We start from the raw sequence: 15,740 nt of genomic DNA, 5'->3' as shown, positions 1-15,740 counted from the left end.
ATTATATTTATCGAATTTTCCTTTTTTGTAACTATTTTTTGTCTTGCTCTTGTTATCGAAGAATTATGATAATAAAATGTTGAAGAAAAATTGTTTTGTATATATTTTAAACATCTCTTTGAATGTTTGTTTTAGAAATTCAGTAATTGTAGAAAGCAAATTCAAATCGAATAGAAAAAATAATGTATATTCCGTGTAAGCAGCCAAGTCTACGTTTCATTGACATAATTTTCTGCAAAGAAACGAACATTTCCATTCCAGATCACATTTCAACAATGTAGCCATCGCACGCTTCATCTTGCCGGTTCAGTTGACGCATCCCGGGACCGCTCTTTTCGACAATTATAAATGACACTCGCATACCAGAAACCGAACACCGTTCGCTTCCCTCGCGGCTGCCGTCAGGACATCGAGGCATCAAGTGCCAAAACCCAAACCGACACCTTTGATGCTCGATTTCATCATGTGTTGAAAAATGGACCGCTTTGATCGGGACAAATTAATGTGCTGCCCCGTGCGAGCAACGGAACCACAGTTCCACGGAAAACCGCGCAAAAGAAAGGGTTTTCGGCCGATAACGCTTTTGTGCCGGTTGCTAGCTCGAAACCCCCAAAAGTTGCCGTAAAAATATCACACTTTGCTGCAAAACCGATAAGTCGCGCGGTGCTGGGCAGCGTCGCCGGTGTCAGCGTACAGGCACGCCGGATTAGTGATTTGATTATGCGTACGTGAAGCGATAAATGCTGCCTTCAAGTGTACTGTGTAAGTTTTAATTCGCTCGTCGTGCAGTTTTGTTGTTTTGCTGTGTGAGTGCTATTTTTAATACACTTCTTTCTTCGAAGAATGGGGGAGGGGACAAATATTTTACAGCTTCTGCTGAAACAGCTGAGCCATCTTTTATGCTGCCTGCATGTATATTTTGTCATGTCAAAATAAAAGCTCTTACTTTTTTTGTTTTAATTCGTGCTGTTGGTGTGAGAATGTCCGCAAATGGGATGTATGAACAGTAGCGCCAAGTTCATGTGGTGCTCACGTAATAATGATGCTCCACCCACCCCTTGCAGCATCAATCAAAGGTCGTCCTTCGCAGGGCGTGTGATCGGGCGGTAAAGCAACCCGGGAATGTTGAAAATTGAGCTAATTACTCGCTGATGCTCATTTGCAAGATCCTAACAAGCAGCAGTGGCATTAGCAGCAACAAAATCAACACATTTAGGATGGCCGACAAAAAATTTAAAGCATAATGGAAAGTGTGCATGATGTGTGCTATTAATAAAAGGCAAATATTAATAAGCCACCGTCGCAGCAGGCAGACGGCGTTCGCAAAGGTAACCTCTGACGCTGTTGTAGTTTTAAATGATGATGATGATCCTGTGCCATAAGATGAACCTTAACCGATCGCCGCCCCTTCACCCGCCAAAGCATTCCGTTCCCTTGTCTACGAAGCAGCCAGCGTACGCAGGGGCGGCGTTTTCTGGTTGACAATATTTTTAGTACGACGCGATGGTGGCGATCGCGCTAACAAGAACAATGTAAAATGTCGCTTTAATAATAGCGCACCGGCTTAGAATTAAAAGCTGCTCCGCCATGGTTGCAAAATTCGATGCGAAAACGTGCGCACAGCAGTACTGGGGACGGGTTGGACGAGCATTGCGGAAGTGGCCACCCGCGGAGGGGTTGAAGGTGTCATGGCGTCTAGGTAGGTGAAGGTGGGATGGGAACGGGCGGGCATTGTGGGATTATATAACCGAAGGCGGCACCCGAGCCAGTAAATTTATCGGTCAAAGGCTTTGACGTACTGCCGTCCGCTGATGGGTCATTTCGTTATGTTTTGTAAATCTGGTTTCAGGTGGCTTCCCATTCGGTAGGGTCAGATTTTGCGATGTTTCTATCTATAGTATCTTCTACATAGATTTAAGACGTTTTATTGAAATAAGAACACAATTTACCTTTTTTAATTAACATTATTCTTGTTCATGTCTTATTTTGTTTGTATTCATTAAAAGTTGACGTGCTGGATGAGTTTTATTCTATGCTATGTATTGAATGATAATTACAAATAATTATTACACCATTAACATGAATGATGCTAGTATATTCTCTTCAGCTGACTGTAATTTCATTTATGACAAACGAGACATAAAATAAAATGTTTGAAACAATCAGAACTTTGACTTTGTGTTGTTTTACGCACTATTAAGTCTGTAAACCGATGCATCTATGTACTTTTAAAAATTTGTTTATACAATAAACTCATAGCAAATGCCGTGGAGTAGTTTGCGGTAATTTGATTGAATTAAAATGAGTTTTTTTATTCGTCTCGTATGACTTCATGACTTTACTAAGATCGTGTGTTCGTGTGATATTATTATTATTATAATAATAATAATAATAATAATAATAATAATTAGTATTATTATTATTATTATTATTATTATTATTATTATTATTATTATTATTATTATTATTATTATTATTATTATTATTATTATTATTATTATTATTTTTATTATTATTATTATTATTATTATTATTATTATTATTATTATTATTATTATTATTATTATTATTATTATTATTATTATTATTATTATTATTATTATTATTATTATTATTATTATTATTATTATTATTATTATTATTATTATTATTATTATTATTATTATTATTATTATTATTATTATTATTATAAAATTTACGTTATCGAGTAGTATGACTAAATAACCAATACATATTCTTAATTAATGACCAACTTAAGCATAGATAACACTAGACCTTAAATTTACATCTGACGAAGGCGAGAAACAGCGAAATGAAAATCTACAGATGATTCAAGTCTATTGTAGCTGACACATAATTTAATTAAGGGGTCATTAGCGCCAAATGAAGAAGGTCGAAATGGGATCCTTATTAAAGGCCTACTTCTAAGATCCCTAGTAGGTGCAGAAAAGCTGATCAGATTTAATATTTCAGGTGCATCAATAAGTTCATTAAATAATTTATGCATGAAAATACATTGAGCATTCTTTCTCCTGTGTTCTAAAGTTTCGACACCACATAACTGACACTTGACATGGTAAGCGGGGCCTAGTCATTTGGTTTGAAGACGATAAAGCATAGTGCGTGTCACCTTTTTCTGAACTTTTGCTATCATGTCAATATAGGTCACTTGGTCACTAATGCCATGGAATTAGTATCTAGTGATGGGTAAATTTGATGGGTAAATCGGAATTGTCTGGAGTCGCCCGGAGTCGTCCGGAATTGCTCGGAGTCGGAGCCGTCCAGAGTCGTTCGGAGTCGCCCGGAGCCGTCCGGAGTCGTTCGGAGCCATCCGGAGTTGTCGAGAGTCGCCCTTAGTTGGCCGGTGTCTGCCTTTGAAACAAAGGCCTGTATACGAAATGAACTCGTAGAGTGAAAGACAAAAAACACTAGGAAATGAAATGCCTGATCACAAGCATATTCAACTACACGGCTCCAGTTGACTCCGACCGATTCCGATTCCGGTCAACTCTGATCGGCTCCAACCCAATCCGCTCCACTCAGGTCGACTCTGGACGACTCCAGACGACTCCGGACGACTCCGACTTGGAACAACTTCAGGGCGACTTGAGACGACTCTGGACGGCTCCGACTCTGGAGAACTACAACTCCGGACGATACTGCGGTCGGAACTAGTGGTTCCAATTTTGCCGGAATCTATAAAGGACGGATCGAAGTCGTGTGCTTTATAGAAAGAACATCACTATTGGTATCGTTTCGCGGAGTTCTACATGACGTACTGAGTTGTTAATAAAATTACCAGATTTTCTCCTGTTTTTAACTTTTATATGCATTTATAAAATCTTAGATACTATTTTTAAATACAATTTAAATACAAATAAATGATGTCATATCTAAGTTTAAGAAGTTTTATATGTTTGGTAAATATTAAAGCTGAAAATGAACAATTTTTATTTTATTTTGTTTAATCACTGAGAAAGAAATGCAAATTTAAATAATGAAACTATTTGAATGGTAATTATTTGAAATACATCTCACTGATTATTTGATGATACCTGAATTTACGCTAATAACAATAAATATTAACATATTTTCCATTCTTTGCAACAATCACAATTCATTACTATTTTCGTCGTACGGCCATAAATAGTCCGCAGTACACGTAAAACAAAGCACAGCCAAAAAAGAAACAATTTCAACTCATTAATTATAACTCTTCTCCGTCCATCCGTCTACCGCGCCTCCTCGAGGATGCAACTGATGCGCTCTGCTCTTGTTTTGCTGTGGCTTCCTTTTTGTTTTGGCAACCTCACGATGCAACTTATGTAACGCTGGGCCAACGCCGAAACGAAGGAGGATCCGCAAACCCGTTGTTGTTGCTGTTGCTGCTGCTGTTTGGCGACGCTTTCTCCCGCGCGCGTCACATTGTCATCGTACGGCAGAGACGGTTCGGTTGATATTTCATGCAGCCGGTCTGGCACATTGTACGCGCGTACGCGGCCAAAAGAGCAACTCGCGTCCCTTTGGGTAGACTTGTTGCATAGAACGATTATCGCGAAGGTTCGCCTAACGACTTGCACAAGTGGCTTAACCAGAACTGCCGCGCTTCGTACGGCGGAATGTTCCACAAGCCGATCTACCCATTTCCTGGTTCCCAACCATTAGCGCGAAACAGCTGTTTTGATTTTGTACCACAAACAGGGGTAACGAAGAAACCGAAACGAAACACACGTGACACAGGCGGTGGTAGGGAAAGGGCACATAAATAAACTATTGAATTTGTATAAAAAATAAAGCCTCACAAAGAACCAAACACACGACAGAAAGCTTTTATTTACAGTTGCAAAAATGGGAAAAAAACCACAACTGCCACAGTTGCTGACGAAAGTCGGGACCCCACCCTGTGCTGATGATTGTCTTTTTCACCTCCATGCGTTTGCTTCCTTCTTTCTACTAGCGGTAGCTTAAACAAACAAGCTTTAAATCGTCAAATACATATGCCTAACACCATGCTGGAAGCATCATTTACGACGTGCAAAATGGTCGGCGAGAGAGTTAAGATAACAGTGCACAATTAACAGCCTTCCTCCCGATTTGCATTCGATGTTAGAGCAGCATAAACAAGAGAGCTGTTAGCAGCAACAACACAAAAAAGGCAAAGGTAAACAACAGACACGCCAACCGACCGTGCGACATTACGCAATGGAATTATTGCACATTTGTCGATCATAACTGACCACCACCGTGTGCTGTGTGCTGCGGGTCGGTAGCGCAGCCCTTGGGGTCGTTTGATCACAATAAACCTTCAACGTCTTGACTGTGTGTATGTGTACGTGCGCGCTCGCGCAAGATGCACACTGGAGAAATTGCAACGAGATGCTGCAGCCGGCCGCCTGCACACGTGCACCGTTCGAGGCGGGTTTGATTGTTGTCTTTCATTTCTGGTTTCCACCTCTACGCTCGTGTGCAAGGTTTTTTTTTTTTCGCGTGTGGCGAATTCCATCATCCACTCCATGTGCTGTCTGTGGTGTGATGGTGCCCAAACCATCAGCTCGGTCAGTGGGTTTTCAGTCGCGTTTGGAGCCGCTTCGCTTGGAATTCGTACCGTGCGGGCAAGTGAGTGAGTCAGACGGACTGCCCAAAAAAAAAAAAAAGGAAAAATATACAAAATCGAGAACAGTGAATTCACATCTTATAAATATTATTATTTCTGGAATAAAACAAGGAACAGAAATCAACACAATATGGTACAAGATTGACCGTTTTTCCGGGTTTGCTGTTTAGAGTGAAGGTTTTGTGTGTGTGTGTGTGTTCCCTACCCTCCCCTCCTGGGTGATTGTTCCGTATCAAGAGTGGATGTTATGGAGGTGTGAAACATTTGGCGGTTGTTTAAAAACTTGCGTGTGAGTCCCAGTAAACTTCTCATCCACTGCTCGCCCACCGATTGCAGCTCTGAAATTGCTACGACGTCGTGTGCGGTTGTGGCGCGTATGCGAGTGCTGCTAGCTTGTTGCGGTAGCGCAGGGAAACGATGAAAACACTGCAGCGGATTGTTTTGATTGTGCAGCGAGTTTTGATTACGGTCGGCGTGTTCTTGGCGGCCGCCGTTTTAATACACTTTACCGCCATCGATCCGAGTAAGTATGGGGCTTTTTTTTGGGAGAGACAGACAAGACGAGATAAAGTGATTGTTGAAGAAGTGAAATCAGTGAGCAAGTGTGCTGGCAGCATACAGTTATGTTTATGGTTAAAACAACCTCAACTATATGAATAATTGCCTCGATAGAATTCGATGTCGCTGAAGTGTGAAAGTCTTATTTTGACTTTTTATACTGTTTTTGGGTAATTGAGTAAGACCAAAGTATACGATCTTTCTTCAAGCTGTATCCTAGAGGTCTAATCAAAGATATTCTGGGAACATACACGATCGCATGTGGATCACAGATCTAGTGTTCCATTTTCTATGTTATAAATTGCCTTTCAACGGTGTTGGAAAAATTGGAGTTGGAATAGGCTTAGTTTCTTCAATATTTGCTTTCCAGTTAGCACATGGTCATGGCGGAAAAACATTATTTCTCAGTTGTCACGACTAAATAGTTGGAGTAAAGCTTTTGCATCAAGTTGGCCCAGAAACATGTCGATGAGACGCGCCTGGGGGATGTTGGATCGGTTTGCGGAATTGTGAATTCTGCCGAAATTAGCCTGAAATGATCGCATTGTGTGTTGGCGTCATTGCTTGCCGCTGCGAAACCAATGAACGCGATTTCTGCTTCCTGACATGTTTGTTCATGTTTCTCATATATTATTCCATTGTTTGGCCGGATGCATCTACCTCCCAGCTAAGCTGCTGCAGCTATGTGACCACTTGTCCCTCAGTCGTCAGCTCGGTTAAGCTTCCATTGGAAAATGGAAAACGTCGGCAATTCAGAACCGGGCTTTCTTTCGATTGCTCTGATTGTTGTCTAATAGTACCAAAAAGTTGTAATTCCCGGGACAGGCTTATATGACGTCCACAAACTGACCCACGGAGTCCGTTTTAGACGCTACGGGATGCAGTTTTTGAACGCGCATGCTTCGAAACATAGTTGCTTTACTTTTTTGGCCATCGCGATTAGAGTTCGGCTGATAGAGATGTAAAATTTTGGGATACTATCATTGAAAGAGCAATTAACGTTTCGTTAGCGTAGATAAACTTATGAAAAGTCAACAACATTCGTTAATTTTTTTTAATGCAAAAGTTAGTCGGCTGCTTGGAACAAGTCCAATAACTCTGTGTAAGATCATCGTCTATACTACCAAAAAGACTTAATATAACAAGAGATGGTAGAAACATGTTAAGACGAGGAACAAAAAGAAGAGTAAAAAGAAGACGAAGACGTTGATCGCAAGTGATATTCAAATTAAAGGATGTGCTTCATGGAATACACACAACGATCCAGCTTACCGATAGCATCGAGGCATCTAGGGATACCCTTAGTAGCTCAAACAATTGTCCCAGTAAAAAATGCTCTCCTAAAGTTTTTTTGTGATCAGATTCTATAGACGTTAGTTCTAAAACCGAGAAGCAGAGTACCCCAAAATATTTCTCTGAATTTGTATGTCTATGAATTTCAGTTCAGCGCCAGTGCTATATCAGAACCATACATCGTACCGTATGAAATCAGCACTACATTGCGGTCACCGTGCGAATCATCCCGTTCGCGAAATAGCTCGCAACAAATGATTTTCCCCGTTTGCGGTGGATGCAACCGAGTTCCTACCATGGCTCGGCTTAAAAATAATTTCCAATAAAAACTTTTAATTGCTAAGAATTTTTGGCCTTTTCGACCTCCCCATACCTTCCGCTCTCTCCTTTAGGGTCGCATACTAGGACGGTGTTTGCTGCTGCTGCTGCTGCTGCTGCATCACTCGAGAACGACCTAGCCATAAATATTATAATTCAACCAGATTTTGACACATTGCTTCCTAGCGCCGGTAGCCTAGAGCCGGCCGTAGCTAATGCATTGGATGTTTTCTGCGTTTTATTTGGTTTGCGCCGAAAGAGTTCAAAAGCATCGCAAACGTACCAAGGAGAGGAGATCTTCTCAAAAAGGCCGGTTTGTGATGAAACAAGAAGTCCACCGGATTATAACAATATCCTCTGCCAGTGAACACTTTTGCTGTAATGTCCGCAAACGGAGGTAATAAAACCTGCGACGACATTATTCCGTGGGTCGCTCTCTTGCCGGGATCATCGTATCAAAGCCTGCTAGGAGCTCAGCTGTTTTTGTGGGGTTTGAAGGTTAAACATAGACACGGGCAGACACGCTGCAGCTACGGCGCACTTTGAAAGTGAAACAAGTGCAATACCGGCTTCCGTTTTCCAATTGAGTAATTTACGGCGTTGGTCACCATCTTGGATGGGTGCTAAAATATGGGCAAAATCCCAAAAAGCCGTGAAGAAATACCCATTCCAACGGCGACCAAAAAAAAAAAGGAGGACGAATCGCGTTCTTCAAATCATTTCCAACGCTCGCGGGACGGAATGAAGGCCGCTAGCCAAAAATCTCGTTTCGTCACGATTTATTCTTCGCCGATCAACCGCGCGGGTAGCCGGCAGTATCCCGACGGTTGGCGACCCCCCCCCCCCAAACTGTGGCCCAACAACCGGTTGTCGCACTGCACGAATTATGTTTTCCTCGAATGCTTAAAAATATCATTAAATGTGGTGAAAATTCGATTCCTTCCCTCTCGCTCGCTCCCGGTGATTCTCTCTGCGTCTCTTTTTCCCTCTGCCGTACCCAATCGACCTCCCGATGGAAACGGCCATTACGACGGCTTTGTCAACTTTTTTGGCCGTGCGGATGGATGGATGGATAGATGGATGGATGTTGAGGTCGTGCCGTCGCCGACGAGTTCTGCACCGAACGACCCGCTTCTCCGTCCAACCACCAAGCACGGGAAAACACAATACATACAACCGTGTGCGATTTTTGGTTCAAGATGACTGTCTTTGGGTGTATGTGTGTGTGTGTGTGTGTCCGGTACCTAAAGATTCGTGGTAAGCGATTGCCTGGTGTGTCCACGGACCCGGTCTGTCCAACAGTACCACCGGGGAGGACATCTATTTTTGCGCGTTTAACCTGCCACCGCCCGTGTGTCCCACCGATCAAATCCCCCCCACTGTGTGGTCCTCTTTCTCTCTCTCTCTCTGTCAGGGTGGAAAATCTCGCACGGTGACGGTTGCGGCATGGTAATAAGTGTCAGGCAAAATTTATCTAGCCAGCCAGCTTCTTGCCTCGAGCGTGCGAAGGATCGCACACAAACGATCACGCAGTGCGTTGGGTCCGGGTCGGTGTCGTTAGGGGCCTATTCTTTTGCTTCAGTATGCCCGGATTGGCTGGCAGCGCGTATGCGACCGGACCCCGGGGAGGGCTAACCAGCTGCCCAGATCCGGACAGAACCGCCGAGGCCACTGAGTGGGACTGAGCGCGCACACACACACACACACACTGCCCGGCCCCGGCCCCGACACCGGAAGCATCAGAAGTACGCTCGTTTTGTCCTGCCACCCTCAACCAAGGCGGTGCGCGGACAAGAAAAAAGGGGTGCATTTGTGTGTGTGTGTGTGTGTGTGGTGTAGTAAAACAAAAAGAACCCGTCCTGCTTAATGTGTTACATCGTTTGATCGAAATTGTGTCACTAATCGAAATCAACAGTGTAGCAGCGTCTTTAGGGGGATCTTTAGGCGATGTGTCGTTTGTTTCTTTTTTCTCTTTGCGATCTTGGCGCTTGAAGGATTATAAAGTACGCTGACAAGAACATGGGTTGGATGGGTTACAGGTCGTATTTTTGAGCCACAAAATGCAGACGGAAGAAATGAAGCAAATGAAGACATTTTATCGATTGAACAACGGAATGCTTTTTTCGGTTTCGTTTTATTAGAGTGATGTACAAGGGACATGGGAACATTTTTAATTGCTGAATTCTTATTGCTTTCAAATATTTCTTTGATGAACTCAAGCAAATTATGTTTCATTGTTTGATTATGGTTTATTTTTTCTTCTCAAATTATATTTTTTTAATGCTTAAAGGATCACTTTGTTCATATTTATATCAATTTATCTGGACTTTTCTCATTATTTCAGCATCTTATTGAACATTATTCTTGTTTGTTGAAGAATTTTTATATAGTATAGAGACATCTTTAGGGTTTTATTACAAATACCTAAAACTTTATATAATTTTACAACTCATACAGATATTTATACAAAAATATCTAAAATATCACAATTACTACAACTGTATTACAGGGTTTCCCACGATTTATTGGTTGGTTCTCATAAATATTTGGTGGGTTCCCATATTTTTTTGGTGCGTTCCCACGATTTTTTGGTCGTTTCCCAGAATATTTTGGTCCAATTGTATTGATATCCATCCGGAAAATACCAATCAATTATGGGAACGAACCTAAAATCTATGGGATACGACCAAAATATCATGGGAACGCACCAAAAAATCATGGGAGCTGACCAATAAATCGTGGGAAACGCTGTAAACGAAAATATCAATTTATTTAACTTAGTCTTAAATAGATTGGCAGAACAATTCGTTATTGCAGGATGCAGTTTTGGACAATTGACAACCTACCAAACGTTGCATCCCTTCAATGCCCTTTCCCTAATCACGTGATCATTGCTCGCGGTCAAAACTGCATTCTTTCTGTGTACATACGTCATTCAAATTGTTGCAACTGCCTTGAATCCCACCACAAATCCCTCAAAACCCTTCAAACGATTTAAAGTTCATCTTTTTAACGTATTTTAACGCTTCAAAACAAGGCTTGCCCGAAACCATGTTCGTTGACGTGCGGTCTCGTGTCCTTTTTGGCTTGTGCAACGTCCGTCTAGAAAAGGGACAACAATTAATTAGCCCCAGCGTTGCCCCGCCAAGTTGCCCAGTACAAAGTGTAAAGTATGCAACGCCACCGCTTGCGACAATTCAGCCAACCTTAAAGGTTAAGCCGACGCTCCGTCCTCGGCGTGCGATTCGGACGGGTGTGGATCGGTTTTTTTTTGGGTGGGGGTAAAAGATGGGACCGGATTTACGCCACCGATGTCTAATTAGCTCGAAATTATGTTCACCTGCAGAACCTGCCCTCTGTTTGGGAATGAAAAAATTGGGCTGAGAAACGAATTATGCTGGCTGGCAAGAGAAAAATGGATTCCGGAGGTTTAAGAAAGTGTAGAATGATCGTGTGACATTTTTCCGTTTCTTTGGAATGGTGTAAAGATGCCAACATGTGTAGTTTGTTAAAAGGTTGAAGAAAAAGAAGCTGGCTTGAAATGAATGGATCAAATTTCCGTGTGTTTGAAAACCGAACCATCGACCTGGCAGTCATCTCGGCTCCGATCTGCGCTGGTAGGTTTAATGGAGAGGGGTTAAAGTATATTTATAACAGCAAGTCAATTCTTGTTTCTGCCGGCGAATCGAAGAGCACTGCAAACGATTCCCAGTGGAAAGTGCAACGGGGTCAAGCGTCTTTTTGACAATTGGTTGTTTGTTAGGTGCTAAGGAAATATTAATTTCAATCCCCGTTCTCATGCGGGTTTCTTACTTCTCTTTCTTTCAGCGGAACGTGCCGTTTCGTGCGACCGGGTTTGCAACCGTGCCGACTGGCCCCGGATCTGCCGGTACGAGCTGGTGGTGGAAAAACGCACCTTTCGCCCTAGCAGGTAGGTTATGCAACGTTTCACCCTCCGAGCAGGGATTAATCAACATCATCGCACGCTCATAAATCTATATTTACCTAACGCTTCAACACGGTGGTGGCTTACTGCTGTTGGTTGTAGTGCTTCAGGGATGAATGGCAGGCTGTATGCAGGTTTTGTCTGCCGAGTTGGTTGTAGAAGGGGGAGCGAAAAGGACTTCAAGTACTGAAAAATGAGTTTGCTGAGAAAATCTTATGATGATGATGATGTTGATGAAAGAGATGAGAAAGTAACTTACAAAACATGTTGATAAAGTGAAAACGAAAAAAGTAAAGGTAATTGATCAAGATAAATATGAAGAAGTTAAACAAATACATATAAAACACATGGAACATATACAAAAATATAAAACAACAGTAGGATCGGATATTCATGAAATGATGGATAAAAAGAAATTTGAAAAATAAAAATAAAATCTTAAATAAAGCAAAAAAGGTAAAATAGAGCAAAAAAAAACAAACAAAACAAAACAGACTTTAACCAAAAATAAAAGAGATACAAACAATAACAATTCAAAACAAACAAGAAAACAAGCGACTAGAGAAAATATTAAAATAGCAACGAACGAAGTCAAGAATATAAATACACATCGTTAGTAATAGTTTTAAATTAGATAATAAGACCAGTTAAAAGAAAACGAAAAATTTTAGGTATCGAATGTGTAATTAAAAAGTGAAACAGATTATATTGAAAAGAAAACTTAATCATCCGGGTTGAAATGAATAACTTTTGCAACCTAGTATTTGCTTGAATTTCTCCAATTATTTGCAGAGAATCCCACTATTTTGATTACAAGCGCTACAAAGCATGTCACAATAATTAACCATCCATCATCCTGCAATGTACTACGCAGAACCTCACCAAAAACAATTCAATGTTTCAAGCGCTTATTAAAATGCCTAGCCCTGTTTTGAAATATTGACAAATAACTCACTCTAATGGGCTTCTAAAGCAGCGCGCTCCTCAAAGCGGCTAAGCAGCTAGCGCTACTCGTCCATAAATCGTTCAAGTGTGTCATCAAAGACTCAGCACGGATACTAACCATTCGTTTTTGTTTTCGGGGTTAGTTTATCTCCCGCCGATAAACTATTTTCTACTGGCGGGTTTTCAACGCTCTCGCTTTAACTCGGTCCTCTTCTTTCATCGGCAGCACTCCCAGCACCGACAACGTCACGCTGGCCGGTGGGAGCAAATCCACCGTGCAGCCCATCACCGTCAGCTACTACACCGTCAATGGGCGGTACGTCGGGCCCACGCTGACCGTGTGCGAAAATGACTTCCTGGTGGTGGACGTCGAAAATCGGATCCCCGGCGAGAGCATTACACTGCACTGGACGGGCCAAAGTCAGCGCCGGACGCCCTTCATGGATGGGGTGCCGATGTGAGTTCACCGAATGGAGGGAAAGGGAGCGATAAATCACGCACCTGTACTCGTTCATGATCGATAGTGTTGTGGGAATGAGTGTGTGTGTGTGCAGAGAAATTTCTCACTGTGAAAAACGATTGATTTATGTGATAGGAATTGATTTTTCCCGTGTCTTGTGGAGATAACACTTTCGTGCACTTTCTAGGCGAACTAATTTATCAATCATTAATACAATTTCCCCGTTTGCAGGATAACGCAATGTCCGATTGCAAGCTTCACTCGGTTCCAGTACAAATTCCAGGCGGACAGGGCTGGCACACATCTGTACCATGGCTTTGCCGGCTCGGAGCGTACCCAAGGGCTTCTCGGGGCGTTTGTCGTTCGCTCGGCGTACGAACAAAGGCAGTCACCCGTGCTCAGTGCACTCCACAACGATCCCGTGTGGCTGGTAACTGAGCTGAACGGTATGCTGGGTGTCAATGGTCAGCGAGACTGGACGCAAGCACTGAATGGGACGCTCAACCTTCGCGCTCGACTCATCTACGCAGTGGCTCACTGTCAGCATTGGCTCGAGCTGGAAGACCACCGTCTGCAAGTGCTGGCCCTCGATGGGAATGTGCTGGACCACAACTCAACGCCCTCGGTCCGTCGCATCCTGCTGCACGACGGTGTCCGCATGGATGTGGCGCTCACCCGCCCGGCAGGGGACAAAATTAAGCGCGATTATGAAATTCGCTTTACACCGCACGAAGCGACGAGTTCCTGTGGCCGGGCCGTGTTTCGCCTGCACTACGACGCCGACCGAGCGGCTGCAAACGATGCTGAAAGTATTAAATATAATTTAATCACTCCTCCACCACCGTTTCCCCATCGGTCGGAGGAGTTGCAGCTCGACCTAACCGGGACGGCGTGCGGTGAAACGATGCTGTGCCCGCAGGACCTGCCCGGTGGACGGGATCAGCTTCCAAAGGATCTGCAGCGCGGGTATGACACGCGGCTCGAGTTTACGATCGGCACCCGCCAGCAGGCCGGCACAGGACCGTTCGGAGGTAGGCAAAAACCCGCAGCAGAAGAAGCAGCAGCGTTGTTGCGCGATGCGCTTGCGAGGCGGATGAGATAATAATAATTATTCCGACGCCGCCCGAAAATGTCGTCGTTTTCTGTTGTTTTCGGTCCGCTTGCTGACCCTCTCTTGCTCTCTCTCTCCCCCTCCCTGACAGAACCGACCCACGAGACGGTGCGCTCCGTGAACGGGCTCACCTTTGCCTTTCCGCCGGTGCTGATGGTGCGCGACCCGCTGGCGAACGGTGCGCTGGGGGCCCACTGCTGCGGTGGCCAACGGCCGCTGCCAAGAAGCTGTCAGCCGCTGACGGCCCGGTGCGAGTGTGTGCACGTCGAGCACATCGAAGCAGGTCATCGGGTGGAAATGGTCCTAATTAATGCCGGTAAGTCCACACCCGCCGGCCCTCCGTGTATCCCGCTGTATCCCCTGTATTCCGCTGCCTTCCTTTTTCCCAAATAGATGCTGCGGTCGATTACGTGTATCACCTTCACGGGCAGAGCGTGTTCGTGGTGGCGCTGGCCGGACGGCCCGGGACGTTGGGCGGGCAGGCGGGGCAGAGGATTAGCGCCCCGCTGCAGCGAGACACAATCGTTGTGCGGCGCGGCTCGACCGTGGCCGTGCGGTTCGTTGCCAACCTTGCTGGACTTTGGTTGCTGCGCGACATCGGCTCACCGGGCTGGTCCCGCGGGCTCGACGTGGTGCTGAGCGTGGGAACGCCCCAGCCGGACATTCCGCGTAACTTTCCCGCCTGCAGGCACTTTGCGGGACCGAGGTACTTTTTAATTTAAGCTGGTGGCGGTGGTAGTAGTTGGCGTAGTTGCGATCGTTCCTATGTGTGATACTGGAGAGTGGTGAAAACAAACGGGGAAGCGCTGGTTGTAATTTTATGCATCGAAAATAAAGGAGTGATGATAGTGTTTTTAAGTATAAAAAAAAGGAAAAGCAATAATTTTGTTCAATCATTTGCGTTCTGAAGATTTGAAATTGACAAACTGATGAAATGAATCGTCAAAATCCGAAAAAAAAACTAGCCAAAATGGCAAACGCCTAAAGGTATGCAATGAGCTGATTTGATTTTGTTTCTTTAAGCATTCTAATGATTTGAATTGGTTAGGATTGTATTTTTATTGAAACAATTTTAAATTAAATACTGAGAAACATGTTTTCAATAAAAAGGTAACAGAAAAAGTATCAAAACCTGTAAAAGAACAGATTTAACAGACACTTTTTAGCAAACAGTTGGCCAAGATGTAACGTTTTGTTAAATCACAAATGGCCAATTAGTTTCAAATGGATAACAATAACAAAAGTGGATAAACAGGCCAATCACAACCACTTTTGGAGTATCAAAGAGTCAGAAATTGGCCCACTGTATCTTTTATAAATAAACAAACAACAACGACAACGGGATAATGGTGCCAACGGGCCTGAGAAGCTTTGTATGCTGCGTTACGTTTGCCTACTTTTAGGCGTTGGAAATGAAAGCCTCGACAGTTGACGTTACAATTTTCAAATACGATGTCAGTGGCTCCCAACTTATTCAATAAAATCTTCTTTCATT

The 15,740-nt window shown here is 43.5% G+C and overlaps 1 protein-coding gene across 1 annotated transcript; it reads left to right on the top strand.

Annotated features, from left to right (window-relative positions):
• The first annotated feature begins 5,505 nt into the window (after positions 1 to 5,505).
• On the top strand, positions 5,506 to 15,128 carry LOC1276851 (uncharacterized). The gene is made up of 6 exons (XM_061648272.1): positions 5,506 to 6,137; positions 11,612 to 11,714; positions 12,901 to 13,131; positions 13,366 to 14,165; positions 14,337 to 14,561; positions 14,639 to 15,128. The coding sequence occupies exons 1-6, from the start codon at positions 6,032 to 6,034 to the stop codon at positions 14,965 to 14,967; spliced, it is 1,794 nt and encodes a 597-aa protein (XP_061504256.1). The 5' UTR covers positions 5,506 to 6,031; the 3' UTR covers positions 14,968 to 15,128.
• The last annotated feature ends 612 nt before the right edge of the window (positions 15,129 to 15,740 follow it).

This window comes from Anopheles gambiae, chromosome 2, assembly GCF_943734735.2.
Source record: "Anopheles gambiae chromosome 2, idAnoGambNW_F1_1, whole genome shotgun sequence".
NCBI classification, from domain to species: Eukaryota; Metazoa; Arthropoda; class Insecta; order Diptera; family Culicidae; genus Anopheles; species Anopheles gambiae.
The sequence above is the reverse complement of the archived record's forward strand: the minus strand, read 5'-3'. Positions and strand labels throughout refer to the sequence as shown.

What these genes read in the sequence shown, in the direction of transcription:
- LOC1276851 (XM_061648272.1), top strand. Translation starts at nt 6,032, where the DNA reads ATGAAAACACTGCAGCGGATTGTTTTGATTGTGCAGCGAGTTTTGATT. An exon ending in CGGCACAGGACCGTTCGGAG is followed by an intron (nt 14,166 to 14,336) that starts GTAGGCAAAAAC and finishes CCTCCCTGACAG; the next exon opens with AACCGACCCACGAGACGGTG. An exon ending in AATGGTCCTAATTAATGCCG is followed by an intron (nt 14,562 to 14,638) that starts GTAAGTCCACAC and finishes TTTCCCAAATAG; the next exon opens with ATGCTGCGGTCGATTACGTG.